This window comes from Dasypus novemcinctus, chromosome 15, assembly GCF_030445035.2.
Source record: "Dasypus novemcinctus isolate mDasNov1 chromosome 15, mDasNov1.1.hap2, whole genome shotgun sequence".
Taxonomy (NCBI): Eukaryota; Metazoa; Chordata; class Mammalia; order Cingulata; family Dasypodidae; genus Dasypus; species Dasypus novemcinctus.
In genome coordinates, this window is record NC_080687.1 from 16,711,709 (window position 1) to 16,727,277 (window position 15,569).

General features: G+C 38.3%; 1 protein-coding gene across 1 annotated transcript in view; it reads left to right on the plus strand.

The window, feature by feature from the left end:
* MICU2 (mitochondrial calcium uptake 2) overlaps nucleotides 1-15,569 on the plus strand; it is a 129,080-nt gene that overhangs the window by 50,925 nt on the left and 62,586 nt on the right. The window contains exons 3-4 of the mRNA XM_004467547.4: nucleotides 7,361-7,392; nucleotides 7,477-7,552. Of these exons, the coding sequence (XP_004467604.1) occupies nucleotides 7,361-7,392; nucleotides 7,477-7,552 (108 nt within the window). The remainder of the gene's footprint in view (nucleotides 1-7,360; nucleotides 7,393-7,476; nucleotides 7,553-15,569) is intronic.

Below are 15,569 nucleotides of genomic sequence, written 5' to 3' on the forward strand. Positions count from 1 at the left end.
TATAAAATAATTCTGAATATAAGATTCTTTGGAATTCCATCCAGTTGAATCCTACTTGAGGGAATTTCTATAAAACAAAACAAAGTAAAAGTAGATAAATTAAAGCATTTAATTCTAAAATTATTCAAGTTGCCAAGAGAAAAATAGACTTGGATTCCCTTTTCTTGTGTTTATATACACATGACTTCTGGTTCACTTTCTGTGGTATTTATAATAAGCTGGAAGAACTGTTTGCTCTTATTTTTAAAAGGTCATTTATCAACACAAATTTGTACTGTTTGAGTGTGGCATCAAGAAGCATTAGCCTAAAAGATTTATTCACTAGTGCCAAAAAGTGTAGTCCATCCAACCTATCCCCTTTCACAGTTGAAACATTTTATTATGTTCCCAAATTCATTCTGTAGTGTATTTCTGATATGAAGGATTCTTAATTCCTTGCTGTTTTGATATCTGGTTTTTTGGGGGTTTTTAGATACATATAACCCTGATTCCTCAAGCAGCTCAGATCAGTCTGATATTTAATGCTTAATACAGACCTTCCAGAATATAGCCAATTAATAAGATATGAGCTCTGCCCTCAGAGAGACTTCATTCTAGTTGTAGAGACAAAACTACTGCTTACATTAACAATTATTTCTTTGGTTACATAAGTATTTTTGTTCTTTGGAAGCATGCATGAGTTCAAAGAGCATGCCTCAAATGTTTAGAAAATAAATCATTAAATAGGGAGGGAAATGGACATAGCTCAAGCAATTGGGCTCCCGTCTACCATATCGGAGGTTCAGAGTTCAATGCCCAGGGTCTCCTGGTGAAGGCAAGCTGGCCTATGTGGAGTGCTGCCTTGCTCAGGAGTGCTGCCCAGCGCAGAGTACTGCTTCATCTGGGAGTGCAGGCCCACGCGGAGAGCTGGCACAATGAGATGACACAACAAAAAGAGACACAGAGGAGAGAGAATAAGAGACGAAGCAGATCAGGGAGCTGAGGTTGCACAAGAGAATGATCCCCTCTATCCCACTCTGGAAGGTCCCAGGATCGGTTCCCAGAGCCGCCTAATGAGAATACAAGCAGACACAGAAGAACACATAGTGAATGGACACAGAGAGCAGACAATGAAGTAGGGAGAGAAATAAAATAATAAAAGAAAATATATATGTAAAAAATAGAGCATAATTATTCATACAGAAAATCCCAAAGAATCGACAAATGATAAAGCTGCTAGAACTAATAAGTGAGTCTATCAAGGTCAAGGGTATTGTTTCTTTAAACTAGGAATCTCAGATGCATTATGCTAAATTTCTTACACCTTCCCCCACACTCTAGCTCATGACCTTATTGCTTACTCGTAGAGAAAATAGAAGTCAATAGATAAGGACTACTGCAGCTTCTTGATGCCACTTGTTCTCTCCCTCCCTCTCATCACAGTAGGAGACACTTATAGGGCTTAATGTCTGTCCTTAGACCATTCTGAGACCTTCCCATCTCAGAACTGATTCACATGCTACTTTTCTAATTGGAATGCTTTTAATCCCACTTTCCTGGACTAAGTTGTAGTACTGCAGATCTTACCTTAAACATCTCTTATTTGCAGTAGCTTTCTCTGCTTAACTCCATGCTATATTATGTCCCTCTATTATATATTTTCTTAGCTGCTGTACATCTCCATTTTATTAGTTTTTAAACTCTAATTACTTAATTTGTTGTGTATAATATTCTTATAATGCTTGAATTTGAAGTCAGATTTCTTATTTTATTCTTCCAGAACAAGTTAAATCTGTTTCAAGACCCTTGCAAAGTTGGCAAGTAGGCTAGTTTTAGGCAACTTAAGAGATCGTCATTTGTTTTCCTCCAGGAAAAAATACCAACCAGAGGAGAGCTCTTGCACTCACTATTTAAATATTCCAGCAAAAATAAATAATACATGTGCTTTGTTGAATTTGCCCCCTTATTTTTCTCCAGTTACCACATTTATCAGTGTATAATATATACTTTTATTTGTGTATTGGGGGCTTAGTTGTTTTACTAATGTGTCATTTTCTGCCTTGGTTTCCATGATAGCTGTAACTAAGTATATGCAAGTATTGGAGTGCTAATTCTAACACTGATGCCAAGTTCCACATATTTATGAAAAAGATATGAAATGATGGAAATGTCTCTATTGTCTATTTTTTTTTTATGTATCAAAAGAACATTTAACCTCCAGCAATATGAAATTTCATTAGGTACTTTTGGTAATGTGTTATACCTTATAATCATCAAATAACTTTATTTTGGCCAGAGGCAAAGATTTATTTGACCTGTAACAAAACTTAATATTTATTAATGCAGTTATACTTATTTTAAGTATTAAAAATGTTTTTCACCTGTAACAAGATATGCTTGTACTTCATAAATGATGTGTTTTTACTTCATAAATCCTCTGTAAATAGTGAAAAACACATGGTAGAATCTCTAGAATAGGTGGAGACCTATAAAACATTCTAGTACTTGAGCCAGAATTCCATCATAATGCTTGAAGATCTGTAACTTGCCCTGACAAAAAAAAAACTGACAAAAAAAACCATAATGTATTTTCCATTCTTTCTTACTTGTACAGTGAAACATCACAGCCTCAACCCTAGATCTGCTTTAGTTGCTGCTGTTTTTTTCACTCATTTCATTATTTCCACGTCTGCCTTATTTGCTGTTAAGTTTTTTACCCCATTTTGTTATTTCCATATATAAGTGCATGAACATATATGAACTAGTTATGAAAGTAATGAGACTAAATATTTATGCATATGAGTGTAGAACTGGCCAAAGAGAGAGGCCAGAGTCCCCTTTCTGCTCCCCACCCCAATAAATATTAACAAACAAACATAATGATTTGCAGATAGAAAAATGTGGCCCCAAAATATTTGGGTGTATTTAATGTGGCCTGGTGTGGTTATTGTTGTCAGAAGGACAAGGTTTCATGGCGCTTCAGATTCAGGCAGGAGATCAGGTCATGGACCTCTTATTTTGTTGCTCTGGTCCATGAACAAGCAGCATAAAAGTAGCTATGCCTGGGTACAAAGACCATCTACTGAAAAAACCCAGGGTTTTCTGTGGGTTTGAAACTCCACAACCCCTACTTTTATTTAGGGAAAACTGCATTAAATTAGGAGAAAAGAAGGCAAGGAAGAATAGGTGTTCACTACTAGTACCTACCTTGTCTTTTTAAAGTTTTTAATCTGAAAAGGCATTTTGTGTAAAAAAGTGGCTTTGGGAAGTGGATGTGGCTCAAGCAATTGGGCTCCCGTCTACCATATAGGAGGTCAAGGGTTCGATGCCTAGGGCCTCCTGGTGAAGGCACACTGGCCTATGTGGCAAGCCGGCCCACATGGAGTGCTGGCCCACGCAGAGTGCTGGTCTGTGCAGAGTACCTGCCCCACGCAGGAGTGCTAGCACACGCGGAGAACTGGTGCAGTAAGATGGTACAACAGAAAGAGACACAGAGGAGAGACAGTAAGGGATGCAGCAGATCAGGGAGCTGAGGTCGCACAAGAGAATGATCGCCTCTTTCCCACTCTGGAAGGTCCCCAGGATCAGTTCTTGGAGCCACCTAATGAGAATACAAGCAGACACAGAAGAACACACAGCGAATGGACACACAGTGCCTACAGTAGAGAGAGGGGGGAGAAATAAATAAATCTCTAACAAAAAAAGGTGCTTCTAAACTTTCTACAAAGAAAAGCTAATCCATTATCATTTTCTAATCATAGATTCCTTTTTGAAAAATGTTATTTACAAGGTAAGTTGCACTAAGTACATGATTTCTCCATTTTGAATAAGGAGAGGGTAACTTCTATTTCCCCACAGCTAGAAGTCTGGTTGCCAAACAACTAAACCAATAAAATCCATACCATGAGAACAAAATACAACAGTAACCCTCTCCTTATTCCGTTTCAAGTAAAGATTTTGTTTTCATTAAGCACACAATTTTTTGAAAAGATATAATTACTAAAAAGGAAACTGGCTATGAAGCAGATATAAAAACCCCTCGATAAACTTATTTCTAAGAAAACCTTAGAAAGCATCTATAAAGAAGTACCTGGTCATCTTCTACCTACCAAGTATACATTGTTACTTTCTAATACTTTTTGAGTTGGGTACAAGGATTAATCTCTTTTTAAAAAACTGATCTGAAAATAAAAAATAAATAAACTGATCAGTCTAACCATAATTGTTTAAAAGTAAAAGTGCACATGGTAATGAATAATTTGTAACATAGCTTTAAGAAAAGCATTGTAAGGCATGTGAATTGCAATGAGTTTATTGTTTTTTTTAACTTAATAAAATATACAAAGATAGGTAAAATACATACATTACAACTCTCTGGGGTTTGTTTTCAGTATTACATTACTCCATATTTCTGAATGCACATTCACACAGTTTTATAAATTAAATAGTAACTTGTCTATTTGATCATCTCCTAATAAAACAGCACCTGACATTAGAATCTAAAGTTCTTTGTTATTGGATGACACATAATAGTTTTTCACATAATAAAAATTATCCCAAATTAGTAACACCTAAGCTTATATACATGGTCATAAAGATTTCTAAAAATTACTTTATAAATTTTATTTCTGCCTAACAAAAGGGAAAATCATAATATTCAGAACTAATGTTTGACTAATAATTTGAAATTATACTTGACAATTTATTAACACCAGATAATAGAATTTGTCCCTAGTAGATTTTCAGTCCAAAATAAGTAGCCCAAATTCCAGAAAAGACATCTAAAAGCACTCGTTTACTTTGAATCTGTCCCTTGAATCTTCAAAGACTATATAATTATGAGGAACTTCATAGATGAGATGATCCTGAGAGCAAGAAGGGATGTTTGTGAGGCAGTGGTTTTTGTGAGAAACTAAATGAACAAAACTTGATGTATAAAATGCCTGATCAGAATATGCCCCAACAAGAACAACAAACACAAACGATTGCTTCACAGTTATGGCGGATAGGAAGAAAGTGATATAGACAGTAAAGAACATGGTTGTAAACCTGAAATTGTTACCCAATAGGAAATTATTAAAAGTACACTGTGGGAAGTGGACTTGGCCCAGTGGTTAGGGCATCCGTCTACCACATGGGAGGTCCACGGTTCAAACCCCAGGCCTCCTTGACCCCTGTGGAGCTGGCCCATGCACAGTGCTGATGCACACAAGGAGTGCCATGCCACGCAGGGGTGTCCCCCATGTAGGGGAGCCCAGTGTGAAAGAAAGTGCAGCCTGCCCAGGAATGGCGCCACACACACGTAGAGCTGACACAACAAGATGACACAACAAAAAGAAACACAGATTCCCGTGCTGCTGACAACAACAGAAGCAGACAAAGCACACGCAGCAAATAGACACAGAGAACAGACAACTGGGGCTGGGAGCAGGGGGGAAGGGGAGAGAAATAAATCTTTTTTAAAAAAGTACGTTGCTTTAGAATGGACAGTCGTGTTGACTAGCTTCTTAAATTTGACTGATGTAAGATTAAGATAACTTTTCAAGGTTGAAAAGGGTAGCTTTCTAAAACATGAATGTTTATTAAAAACCAATGAAATCAAAAGGAAACTTTATTTCTAAAGGAGCTTTGGATTACATAGATATTATATCAGAAATATAGGTGATTCCCATATAACCCATCCCTGCCCCCTCCCCTTTCCCCCATTAACAACATTTCATAAGTGTGGTACATTTGTTACAATTGATGAACACATATTGAAGCATTACTACTAGGAGGATCTGTAGTTTTCACTTTGTACTGCACAATTTTATAGGTTTTGACAAAATGGATAATGGCTTGTATCCAGCTTTGCAGCATAATGCAGAACAATTCCGGTGTCCCCAAAATGCTCTGTGTTAGACCTGTTATTCCCTCTCCCTTCCCTCAGAACCTCTGGTGACCACTGTCTTTATATCAGTGTTACAAGTTCTTCCATTATTAGAATAATAATAAGTCTACTTTAATCCATTGTTGCATTCCCCCCTTATGTTTGTTCATTCCTTAATCTCGAGGATTTGGGGATGGTGATGCCAATGTGCTTCCACTTGAGAGGGGTCTTAGATCCTGTGAAGCAGATGGATGGAACTGTTCTGCTTGCAGTTGCAGATACTCTTTTTTTTTTTATGGGTGCTGTCCATCATTATCCTTTCGTTAGTTGTCCTGGAAAGTCTGATGAACTGGAGAGGAGGTGTTGGCTACAACTCTGCTGAGATTCAGGGCTCAACCAGCATATGAACAGCTGGAAGATTTAGGTCTCTGGGACATATTTAATGGGTATAGTGCTAATTATAGATTCAAATAAATGGGGCAGAAGAACCATGTATAGAAAAATTATAAAGGAATGTAATTCTGATACATTAGAGAGATAAGTATCATATATTCCAAGGTAAGGCCCACCAACAGTGTGCTGATTTCCTGGGGTTGCCTGCCCTGCTTATAGTGTCCAGATGTCTCTAGAGTTCTCAGGAGTACCCCTGTTGGAGACATGTTTACTGTGGCAGTCAATGAGTTCCTACAGAGACATGCATAAGCATAACCTCTGGTATGACCTCCCAACTCATTTTGAAAGCTTTTAGCCATAACAACTCATTTGTATTTAATATTTCCCCCTGAAGGTATAGGTGTTTTTCCAAATGCATCACTAGTTGGCTCTTGGTAATAATCCCTCAGTGCCAGGGAGGCTCATCCCTGGGAGTCATGACCCTCTTTGATGGTTATGTAGTGAATTTATATGCAGAGTTTGGCTTAGAGAGAGACAGTATTTGAGCAACAAGGTGGATTGCAGGAGGTAACTCTAAGGCAATATATATTACTAGGCTAAGTTTGAATTTCACAAGAACAAGGTTCATAACTACAAGCATCAATATCAACGGCCTGCCATATTGGTTTGTCCTCCTTTGCAAGGCACTACCCATGTACTCTAGAGATTCTTGCCACTCAATGAGAGAATGTAGGAGGACTCACCAGAATGGGAATTCAGTATTCCATTGGTTATTCTGTGGGTATAATCATATGAAGGAAAGAATCATGTTTGACAAGAGTTTAGGATGTGAAAAGGTATAAGTCAAAGATGGTTATATGACTGCATATGCATGAGATAGGATGAGTAAAATTGAAACGAGGTCTTGCAAAAAAAAAAAACTGTTATCTTTGGGTTTAGACTCAGATTTATCTGGTTCATAATTTTAGTTTAAAAATATTAGCTAAAATTGCCCAAACTTTATTTTTATAAATATTTGTTTTTGTTTTTTTTAAGTGTTTTTCTTTCTTAATGTAAGTTGTGTTTTACTAGTACAACCAAGAAATATGGGTTCTAAATAATGTTTCTTCCTTCCTGTAGGTAAAAGTTCAGTCAGGAAGCTGACAAAAAAGGTAAGCAATGTGTTTTTTCCTTTCCTTTCTTCTTTTGCTAAGAAAAAATGGTAAATTGAAAGATTTTAATGTGTGTATTCAAAGGATATCGAGGACGTGCTGGGAGGAATCAGAAAAGCTCATTGTGGATCAACCTTTTTTAGAGACCTTGGTGATAAAGGTAATTTTGATTCATTTTTAAATTTCTACTTAAGTGTTTTATTTAACCAAAGGAATTAAGGTATGAGATTTGTAACTGTACATTATAAAATAAACAGTAGAGAATTTTCCTGGAGAATGTAATCATTTAATATATGTTTAAGGAGAAATTGCCTTTCTCAAACTCTTTCAACAATTACACACAAATTATTAAAACATCAGTGTTAACTGAAACTAGAAAGGGAATGAGGCATAGTATCTATGGTAAGAAGAAGGCCTCAAAGAGAATCCAGAGGAGCACCAACACTTAGGGATTAAAAGAGAAGAAATGGGCGGCAGACTTGGCCCAGAGGTTAGGGCGTCCGTCTACTACATGGAAGGTCTGCGGTTCAAACCCCGGGCCTCCTTGACCTGTGTGGAGCTGGCCCATGCGCAGTGCTGATGCACGCAAGGAGTACCCTGCCACACAGGGGTGTCCCCCTCATGGGGGAGCCCCACGCACAAGGAGTGCGCCATGTAAGGAGAGTCATCCAGCGTGAAAAGCCCAGGAATGGTGCCGCACACACAGAGAACTGACACAACAAGATGACGCAACAAAGAGAAACACAGATTCTCGTGCCGCTGACAACAACAGAAGCTGACAAAGAAGATGCAGCAAATAGACACAGAGAACAGACAACTGGGGTGGGGGGGGGAGAGAGAAATAAATAAATCTTTTTAAAAAAAAGAGAGAAGAAATGCCCATGAAGAAGACTAAGGAAGGGTGATCAGAAAAACAGAGGAAAACTAGTAGAGTGTTATCACAGAAGCCAGGTGGAGAAAATGCTAAAGAAAGGGAGTTATCAAATATTTAAAGATCAAGTAAATTCAGGGGTCGAATGAGAATTATCCACTAATTAATTTCAGTGGCAAGTTTGTGACACTTTAGTAAGCACAGATTCAACGATGTAATAAGATATGAAGACAGTTTGTAAAGCATCGAGAAATGAGTAGTAACATGGTATTAAGTACACCCAAGAGATGTAGGTGTGAATAGAGAGAACAGAGGGCAGTGGCAGGGGAAGAACTAAAAAGTCAAGGGTACCTACAACTGAAAGCAGGAGAATTGCAACCAGCATCCATGTGGAATCTAAGCCCCCTCTTGATATAGATGTGGAGTGGACACGGCCATTCTAGAGTCCACAGGATGGAGGAATAGAGAATGGATTAGAGTGAACTTACTAATAAGTAACTATTGTGATTAGTAATCGAAGAAAATGTGGAATTGGTGTGAAGAAAGTGGCCATGGTGACTGCTGGGAGTAGGGAGTGGGAGGAAGAGATGTGATGTGGGGCATTTTCGGTGGTTGGAGTTGTCCTGGGTGGTGCTGCAGGGACAGTTACCAGACATTGTATGGCCCACTGGGTGGACTGTGGGAGAGTGTGGGCTATGGTGTGGACCATTGACCATGAGGTGCAGCAGTGCTCAGAGATGTATTCACCAAGTGCAATGAATGTCTCATGATGATGGAGGAGGTTGTTGTTATGGGGGGAAGTAGGGAGTAGGGGGTATAGGGGACCTCATATTTTTTGAATGTAACATTAAAAAGATAAAGACCAAAAAAATTGAAAAAAAAGGTCAAGGGAATGTTGGTTTTTGTTTTTGTTTTTATTTATTTCTCTCCCCTTCCCCTCCCCTCCCCCAGTTGTCTGCTCTCTGTGTCCATTCACTGTGTGTTCTGTGTTCATTCACTGTGTGTTCTTCCATGTCTGCGGCACCTGGAATCTGTGTTTCTTTTTGTTGCGTCATCTTGCTGCATCAGCTCTCCATGTGTGTGGCGCCATTCCTGGGCAGGCTGCACTTTTTCGCCCTGGGTAGCTCTCCTTATGGGGTGCACTCCTTGTGCGTGGGACTCCCCTATGTGGGGGACACCCCTGCATGGCAGGGCACTCCTTGCATGCATCAGCACTGCGCATGGGTCAGCTCACCACATGGGTCAAGAGGCCCTGGGTTTGAACCTTGAACCTCCCACATGGTAGGTGGACTCCCTATCCGTTGGGCCAAATCTGCTTCCCTGGTTTTTGTTTTGATGGAGAGACTTGAGCCTATTTCATGCTTTTGAGAGAGAAAGATGAAAACTGTAGCAGAAAGAAAGTACAAATAGCTCAAAATCCTGGAAAATATGAGAAAGGATTGTCTTGAGAGCACAAGTGGAATAATTGGCAATAGAAAGGATAAGTAGCAGTATGTGCTTTTAATGCCTTCAAAATAAGTGCATGTAATCAATAATGGCACTAATAATTACAGATATTTATTGGGGGATTCCTGTGCCTCAGATCCCATACTGAGCTCTTTACATGTAGTAATACATTTAATTCTCACAACAGTCCTCTGAGGAAGGTACTGTTATTCGGTATTCCTGTTCTGCAGATGAGATAACTGAAGCACAAGGAGGTTAAGTAGCCTGCCCAAAGTCACATATAGCCAGTCAATACAGTTCATAAATGCATTCCCTAATTCAAGCCAAATAGTATTCCCAGACAAACATAAGACAAAAATTTCACTTCGGTAAATATCATTCAAATATATTTATATATGTTCATACTATTTTACATATAGGCAAAGGATCTCCCCTGGTCCTTTTTATCTAAAAACAAGTCTATATTTGACAAGTATAGAAAAATGTTCATCTGAAGCTGACAATAAATTAATAACTGATAATCTTTTCTGTGGTCTGAAGACAGATTTGGGGAATTAAGAAGTGGGGGCCACAATTGGTAATTATTAACAAATAAGCTATTTGATAAGCAATATTTCCTTTTTGGGGTTCAGATGCCAACATTACTATGTTTTATTTTCCTTCTCTATGAAATGTTACATGACATACTTATTGTCACTTAAAAACAAATGTTGAGAATGTAAATCTCATGAAATTACTATGAAAACTTCTGTCTTCAATATAATGATTATGAAACATTGATTTAAAAATTATGTTTTAAAAAATTTTTATTCTGTTACTATAGTAGTTTGTTAAAAGTAATATACCAGAAATGAGTTGGCTTTGATAATGGGAATTTATTAGATTAAAAGATTAACAGTTCTGAGGTCATGGAAGTGTCCACATCAAGGCATCATCAAGAGATGCTGCCTCTTGGGAAATGGATGTAGCCGAAGCATTTGGGTGCCTTCCTACCACACGGGAGGTCCCAGGTTCCATTCCTGGTGCCTCCGAAGAAGCCAAGCAAGACAGCAAGCTGACTCGACGAGCTGGTGCAGTGAGCTGATACAACAAGATGACACAACTAGGAAACATAATGAGAGACACAACAAGCAGGGAGTGGAGGTAGCTGAAGTGATTAGCTGCCTCCCTCCCACATGGAAGGTACCAGGTTCAGTTCCTGGTGCCTCCTAAAAAAAAACAGAGATAGTAGCATAAAACAATGGGGGGATGGGGACAGATAAATAAATAAATCTTTTTAAAAAAAAGAGAGAGATGCTGTCTCACCAAGTTTCAGCTGTGGACAGTCAGGCCCATGAAAGGGCATAAGAGCAGCTGTGCTGGTCTCTGCCTTGTCCTCCAGGCTTACTTTCTCCCCAGGCTCAGTTTTAGATGATCAGGCATATGGCGTCTCTCCTCCCTCCTCTGGATCTCATCTCTTTGAGCCTCTCCAGGTCTTCCTTCCATGCCTCTGTGCTCTGCTGACTCCAGCCTCCAGCCTCTGGGACCTCTCAGCCTCTTAGAGTAGGGTTTCCCTGTCTCTGCCATTTTTTTCTATGTGGCTATGCATGTTTTTACCCAAGTAAAAGGATTAAGACCTACCCTGGGCCATGCCCTACTGGAACGATCTAATCAAAAGGAAGGTCCCCTAACTGAATCTAATTAAAAGGTCCCATCTACGGTAGGTTTACATGCACAGGAATGAATTAGCTCTAAAGACATGATAATCTCGGGTCCACCCAGCTTCAAACTGCCACAGTTACCATATATGTATTACCTAACATTTCCCGTTTTAATCATTTTTAGATATATATTTCACAAACACACAGTTCTGAGGTTGAGAACAATCAAAGGCATCATCAGGTGATGCTTTCTTCCCAAAGGGTGGCTGCCAGCAATCCTGGACTTCTCTGTCACATGACAAGGAACATGGTGGCATCTGTTGGTCTCTCCCTTCTCTTCCAGTTTCTGTTGCTTTCAGCTTCTTGCTTCTGTGGCTCTTTCTCCGTATTCATCCTATTTATAAAGGACTCCAGTAAGAAGATTAAGAACCACCCTGGGCCAAGCCTTAACTGAAGTAACCCATTCAAAAGGTCTTACTTACAATATGTTTACACCCACAGGAACGGATTAGCTTTAAGAACATGATTTTCCAGGATACATACAGTTTCAAACCACAACATGCTCCATGCTTTCTTGTGGGTTTTTTTTTTTTAATATTGTTTTGGTTTTTTCCTTACCATCTGGTTTGTTTCTTCTCTGTCTCCTTCACAGGCTCTCTTCCTCTACCCAAGACGTAAAAGGATTTAAAACTCAAATATTTACAGGGGCCAGCAGATAGTACACATCTAAGAAGTGACTGGGTGTGATAGGAAAGGTGATGAAGCTTCTGGTGAACCAGACAGCATATGCCCTACCAAAGGCCACTCAGACTCAAAACTTTTTAACCATCATGTTACTAAGTTTGTAACCCCTACTAAAATGTTGGGCCCACTCCTGGACCTTCTTCCTCCATATGCTCTCTAGTGATACGATCCATGTTTGAATATTGTCTAATGCCACTACCCTCCAAACTTCCATCCCAATCCTCTCCTTTCAGTTATACATTTGTATATCTACTCCTACTTGGATATCCTATAAGCAACAACATGGTTGAATCATACAAGCTTATTGTTGAGCAAAAGATCATGAAAGAATGTATACTAGATGATTACATTTATGTAAAATTCAAAAACACAAAAACCTAATCTATATTATTGGATGTTGAGGTAGTGAATGGTTTTAAAAATATGTATATCAAAAATATTAAGTAGTTTTTCTACCTTCAGAATGAATTTTGAATCCAACCATTTCTCTCCATCTCTGTACAACCGTCCTATTCTAAGTCATTGTCATATCTCCTCTGCATTACAGTAATAACATTCTAACTGGTCTTCCCTCTTCTACTCTTTGCCTGTCTAGCTTATTCTTTATTTGGTAGCAAGAGTGTTCTTCCTAAGCATAGCAATCTCTAGTGCATTAGAATAAAATCTGTTGCAATATAATAAAGTCTAAACTCTTTACTTTCATAATCTTTCTAGCTTCATCTCATGTTATTGAAATCCATCCATTTCTCACACACTCGTCTTTCAATTTTTTGAACAAATGAAAATATTTCCCAGCTCAAGGTCTTTCTTTTGCCTGCAACCCTGCCCCCACTTCTCATCTTTGAGGCCTGAGTATCTGAAAGGCTCTCCCTAAACATTCTTTTCTTTTTTTTAAGCAAATCAGTTTTATTGATACATGTTAATAAAGCATAAATCCATCCAAGTGTATAATCAATGATATTTATATAGTTGTGCATTCATCACTTCAATAATTTTTAAAGCATTTTCATTATTCTAGTAATAATAACACAAAAAACATAAACCAAACTAAACTCATCACCTCTCAGTCTCTATGCTTTCTCTACCATACAAAGCTGCTATTCTATTTGCTTCTCTCTAGTTTATTCATATTTATATTTTGTAAAAACAGTTTTATATATGCAATATCACTCATATTTGTATTTTACATGAACTAACCATTCTTTTTAAATGGAACATATTTTCTACAACCACCAGGACATCCAGCATATCTGGCTCACCATAATACTCTATTTGTTTCCATTATGGTAGTTATAACAAATTGTAATGATATATTTTATTACTTGCTTATTGTCTATCCTCCCCTCTGAACTGAAGGGTGGGGACCAGCTCTGTGTTCTCTCTACTGTATACCCACATTCTAGTGTAGTATGTAGTACAAAATAAATAAGAATGACCCAGCTCTTACTAGCTTGGTCAGAGCCAAATGCCTGAGTACAGAAACTTTTAAAAAGACCATTCCAGGGATCTTCCCTTAGACAAAAGTAATTACTAAGTCCCAGAGTTATTGAATAGACCAGACTTTTTCTGTATCCCCTTCCTGCATTTTGCCTGCCAGTGCTTGACAAACTTAAGTATCAGTTGTCTTCTGAACTGGTAAAGTTCAACCAGATCCTCCTAAACTTAGGAATCCAATAATTAGATGATTAGAATGGGGTGAGTTTGAATGAGGGAGCTGACAAGTCAATCCTAAAGGAGCAATGAGGACTCCTGTATCTTACAGGAGATAATTGGTAAGACTTAACAAACTTTGAAGAAAGTGGGGAAGCGACATGACAAATCAAAGGTAGTATTTTTGAGGCATAAAGTATGATATGAGAGTTGGGATTTCAAAGAGCAGTAAGCAGACTAAAATATTCTCTTGATATGAAAAAGATAGTACTGATAAAGATTATATAAAAGAGGTTATGGAGGCTTTGAAAGCAACAGTAAGATTTGAAGAGGACGGTAGAAAGTTATTCCAGTTTCCAAACTGTTTAGGTACAGTCTTAATTCTTCACACTAGCAAAACAAATCTAGTAGGTGTTCCTTGTTTTCTTCCTGGAATTAATACCAGTGTTCTCTCCATCCAGCCTCTGCTTACAGCAGCAGAATCTGTGTAGCAGTTTTCTATATTGGCAGATGGGAAGTTAGGAGAGGGTAGTCCCACCACTTCCTAATCAGAAAATTCTGTTAAAAGTATAGCTAAATCTGGAAGTCTGTGCTTCTGGGCTCTGAAAAGGATTGTAAATCTATATCTCTTTATCACCTTTGGCCCTCTTCTATGAGGGGGATAAAATAGGTATTTGTTCTCAGAAGATAATGAGAAGGATTTCAGTAACTTCTTTTGAATTTTCTTCAACTTTGAGTTACACACACTCTTATTTTTTACACATCTTTTTAATAAGAAGATAAATCCACCAGTCTGCTCCCAATGGTTTCCTCTTTGGATAGTTCTCACTCCCTGTTAACGTAGCTGGAGGTCTATTTATATTCTCAGAATGAACAGGGACATTACACATTTCCAGAATTTCTTGAAGAAGAATTAAAACCAGTATTTCTGGTCGATTGGGGATTAGACCCTTACTAATGGACTGTTAGAAAACTAAACAGATAGTGGAAGTCCACAGCAGAAAGTTTGATTTTTTTTTCCCCTAAGGCAAAGTCCAAGGCTATTCATGTGAGAAATAGAGGAAAGGATGATTTGATAGATAGATAGATAGATAGATAGATAGATAGATAGATAGATAGATAGATAGATAGATAGATGCTTTATGAGGAACTGGAAGCAATAATTGAGGGCTGCAAGGATAGATAATGTAGTTTGCATGCATTTCAAAGTCAGGAAGAAAGGAATAAAAAGGAGGCTGCAGGAGGAAAATTAGAGTTAAACCTACCATTCAGACAAAAGTGTATAAAGAACAGACTTCATTAATAAAGGACTAGCAGGGAAGTCAGGACTAAAAGATAAGGTTTAACGATAAAAAGAAAAGCATTTGAGAGAGAAAAGAAGGGAAAAGAACAGAGTTGCATAATTACAGGAGTTAGAACATCATGAAAGGGAAGTAAGAACTATTACCTTACCATTTGTCCAAATACCGGCTTCACTTAGCATCAGGCAAATCACATGCCACAAGTTCTCTTGGCTCCTCTGAAATACACTCTTCTCGCGCTCTTTGTCCCTCTCTTTCTGTCATTTGCTTTTCCTCCTCCCCATGACCACTACACATTGGTACTTCTTAGCAGTCTGTCCTTGGCTTGCTTTACTGCTTTTCTCCTTCCTCTTCTTTGGTTTTAGCTTCCATGTATACTGATAACTCTCAAAATGTCTCCAGATCAGGCTACTCTCCTGAGCATCATCCAAACTAGTATCCAGGCACCTGCTTTTGTATCTCTCAGTTACCTTGAATTCAACTTGTCCCCAACTAAACTCATCATTTTCCCCTCATCCTATATCC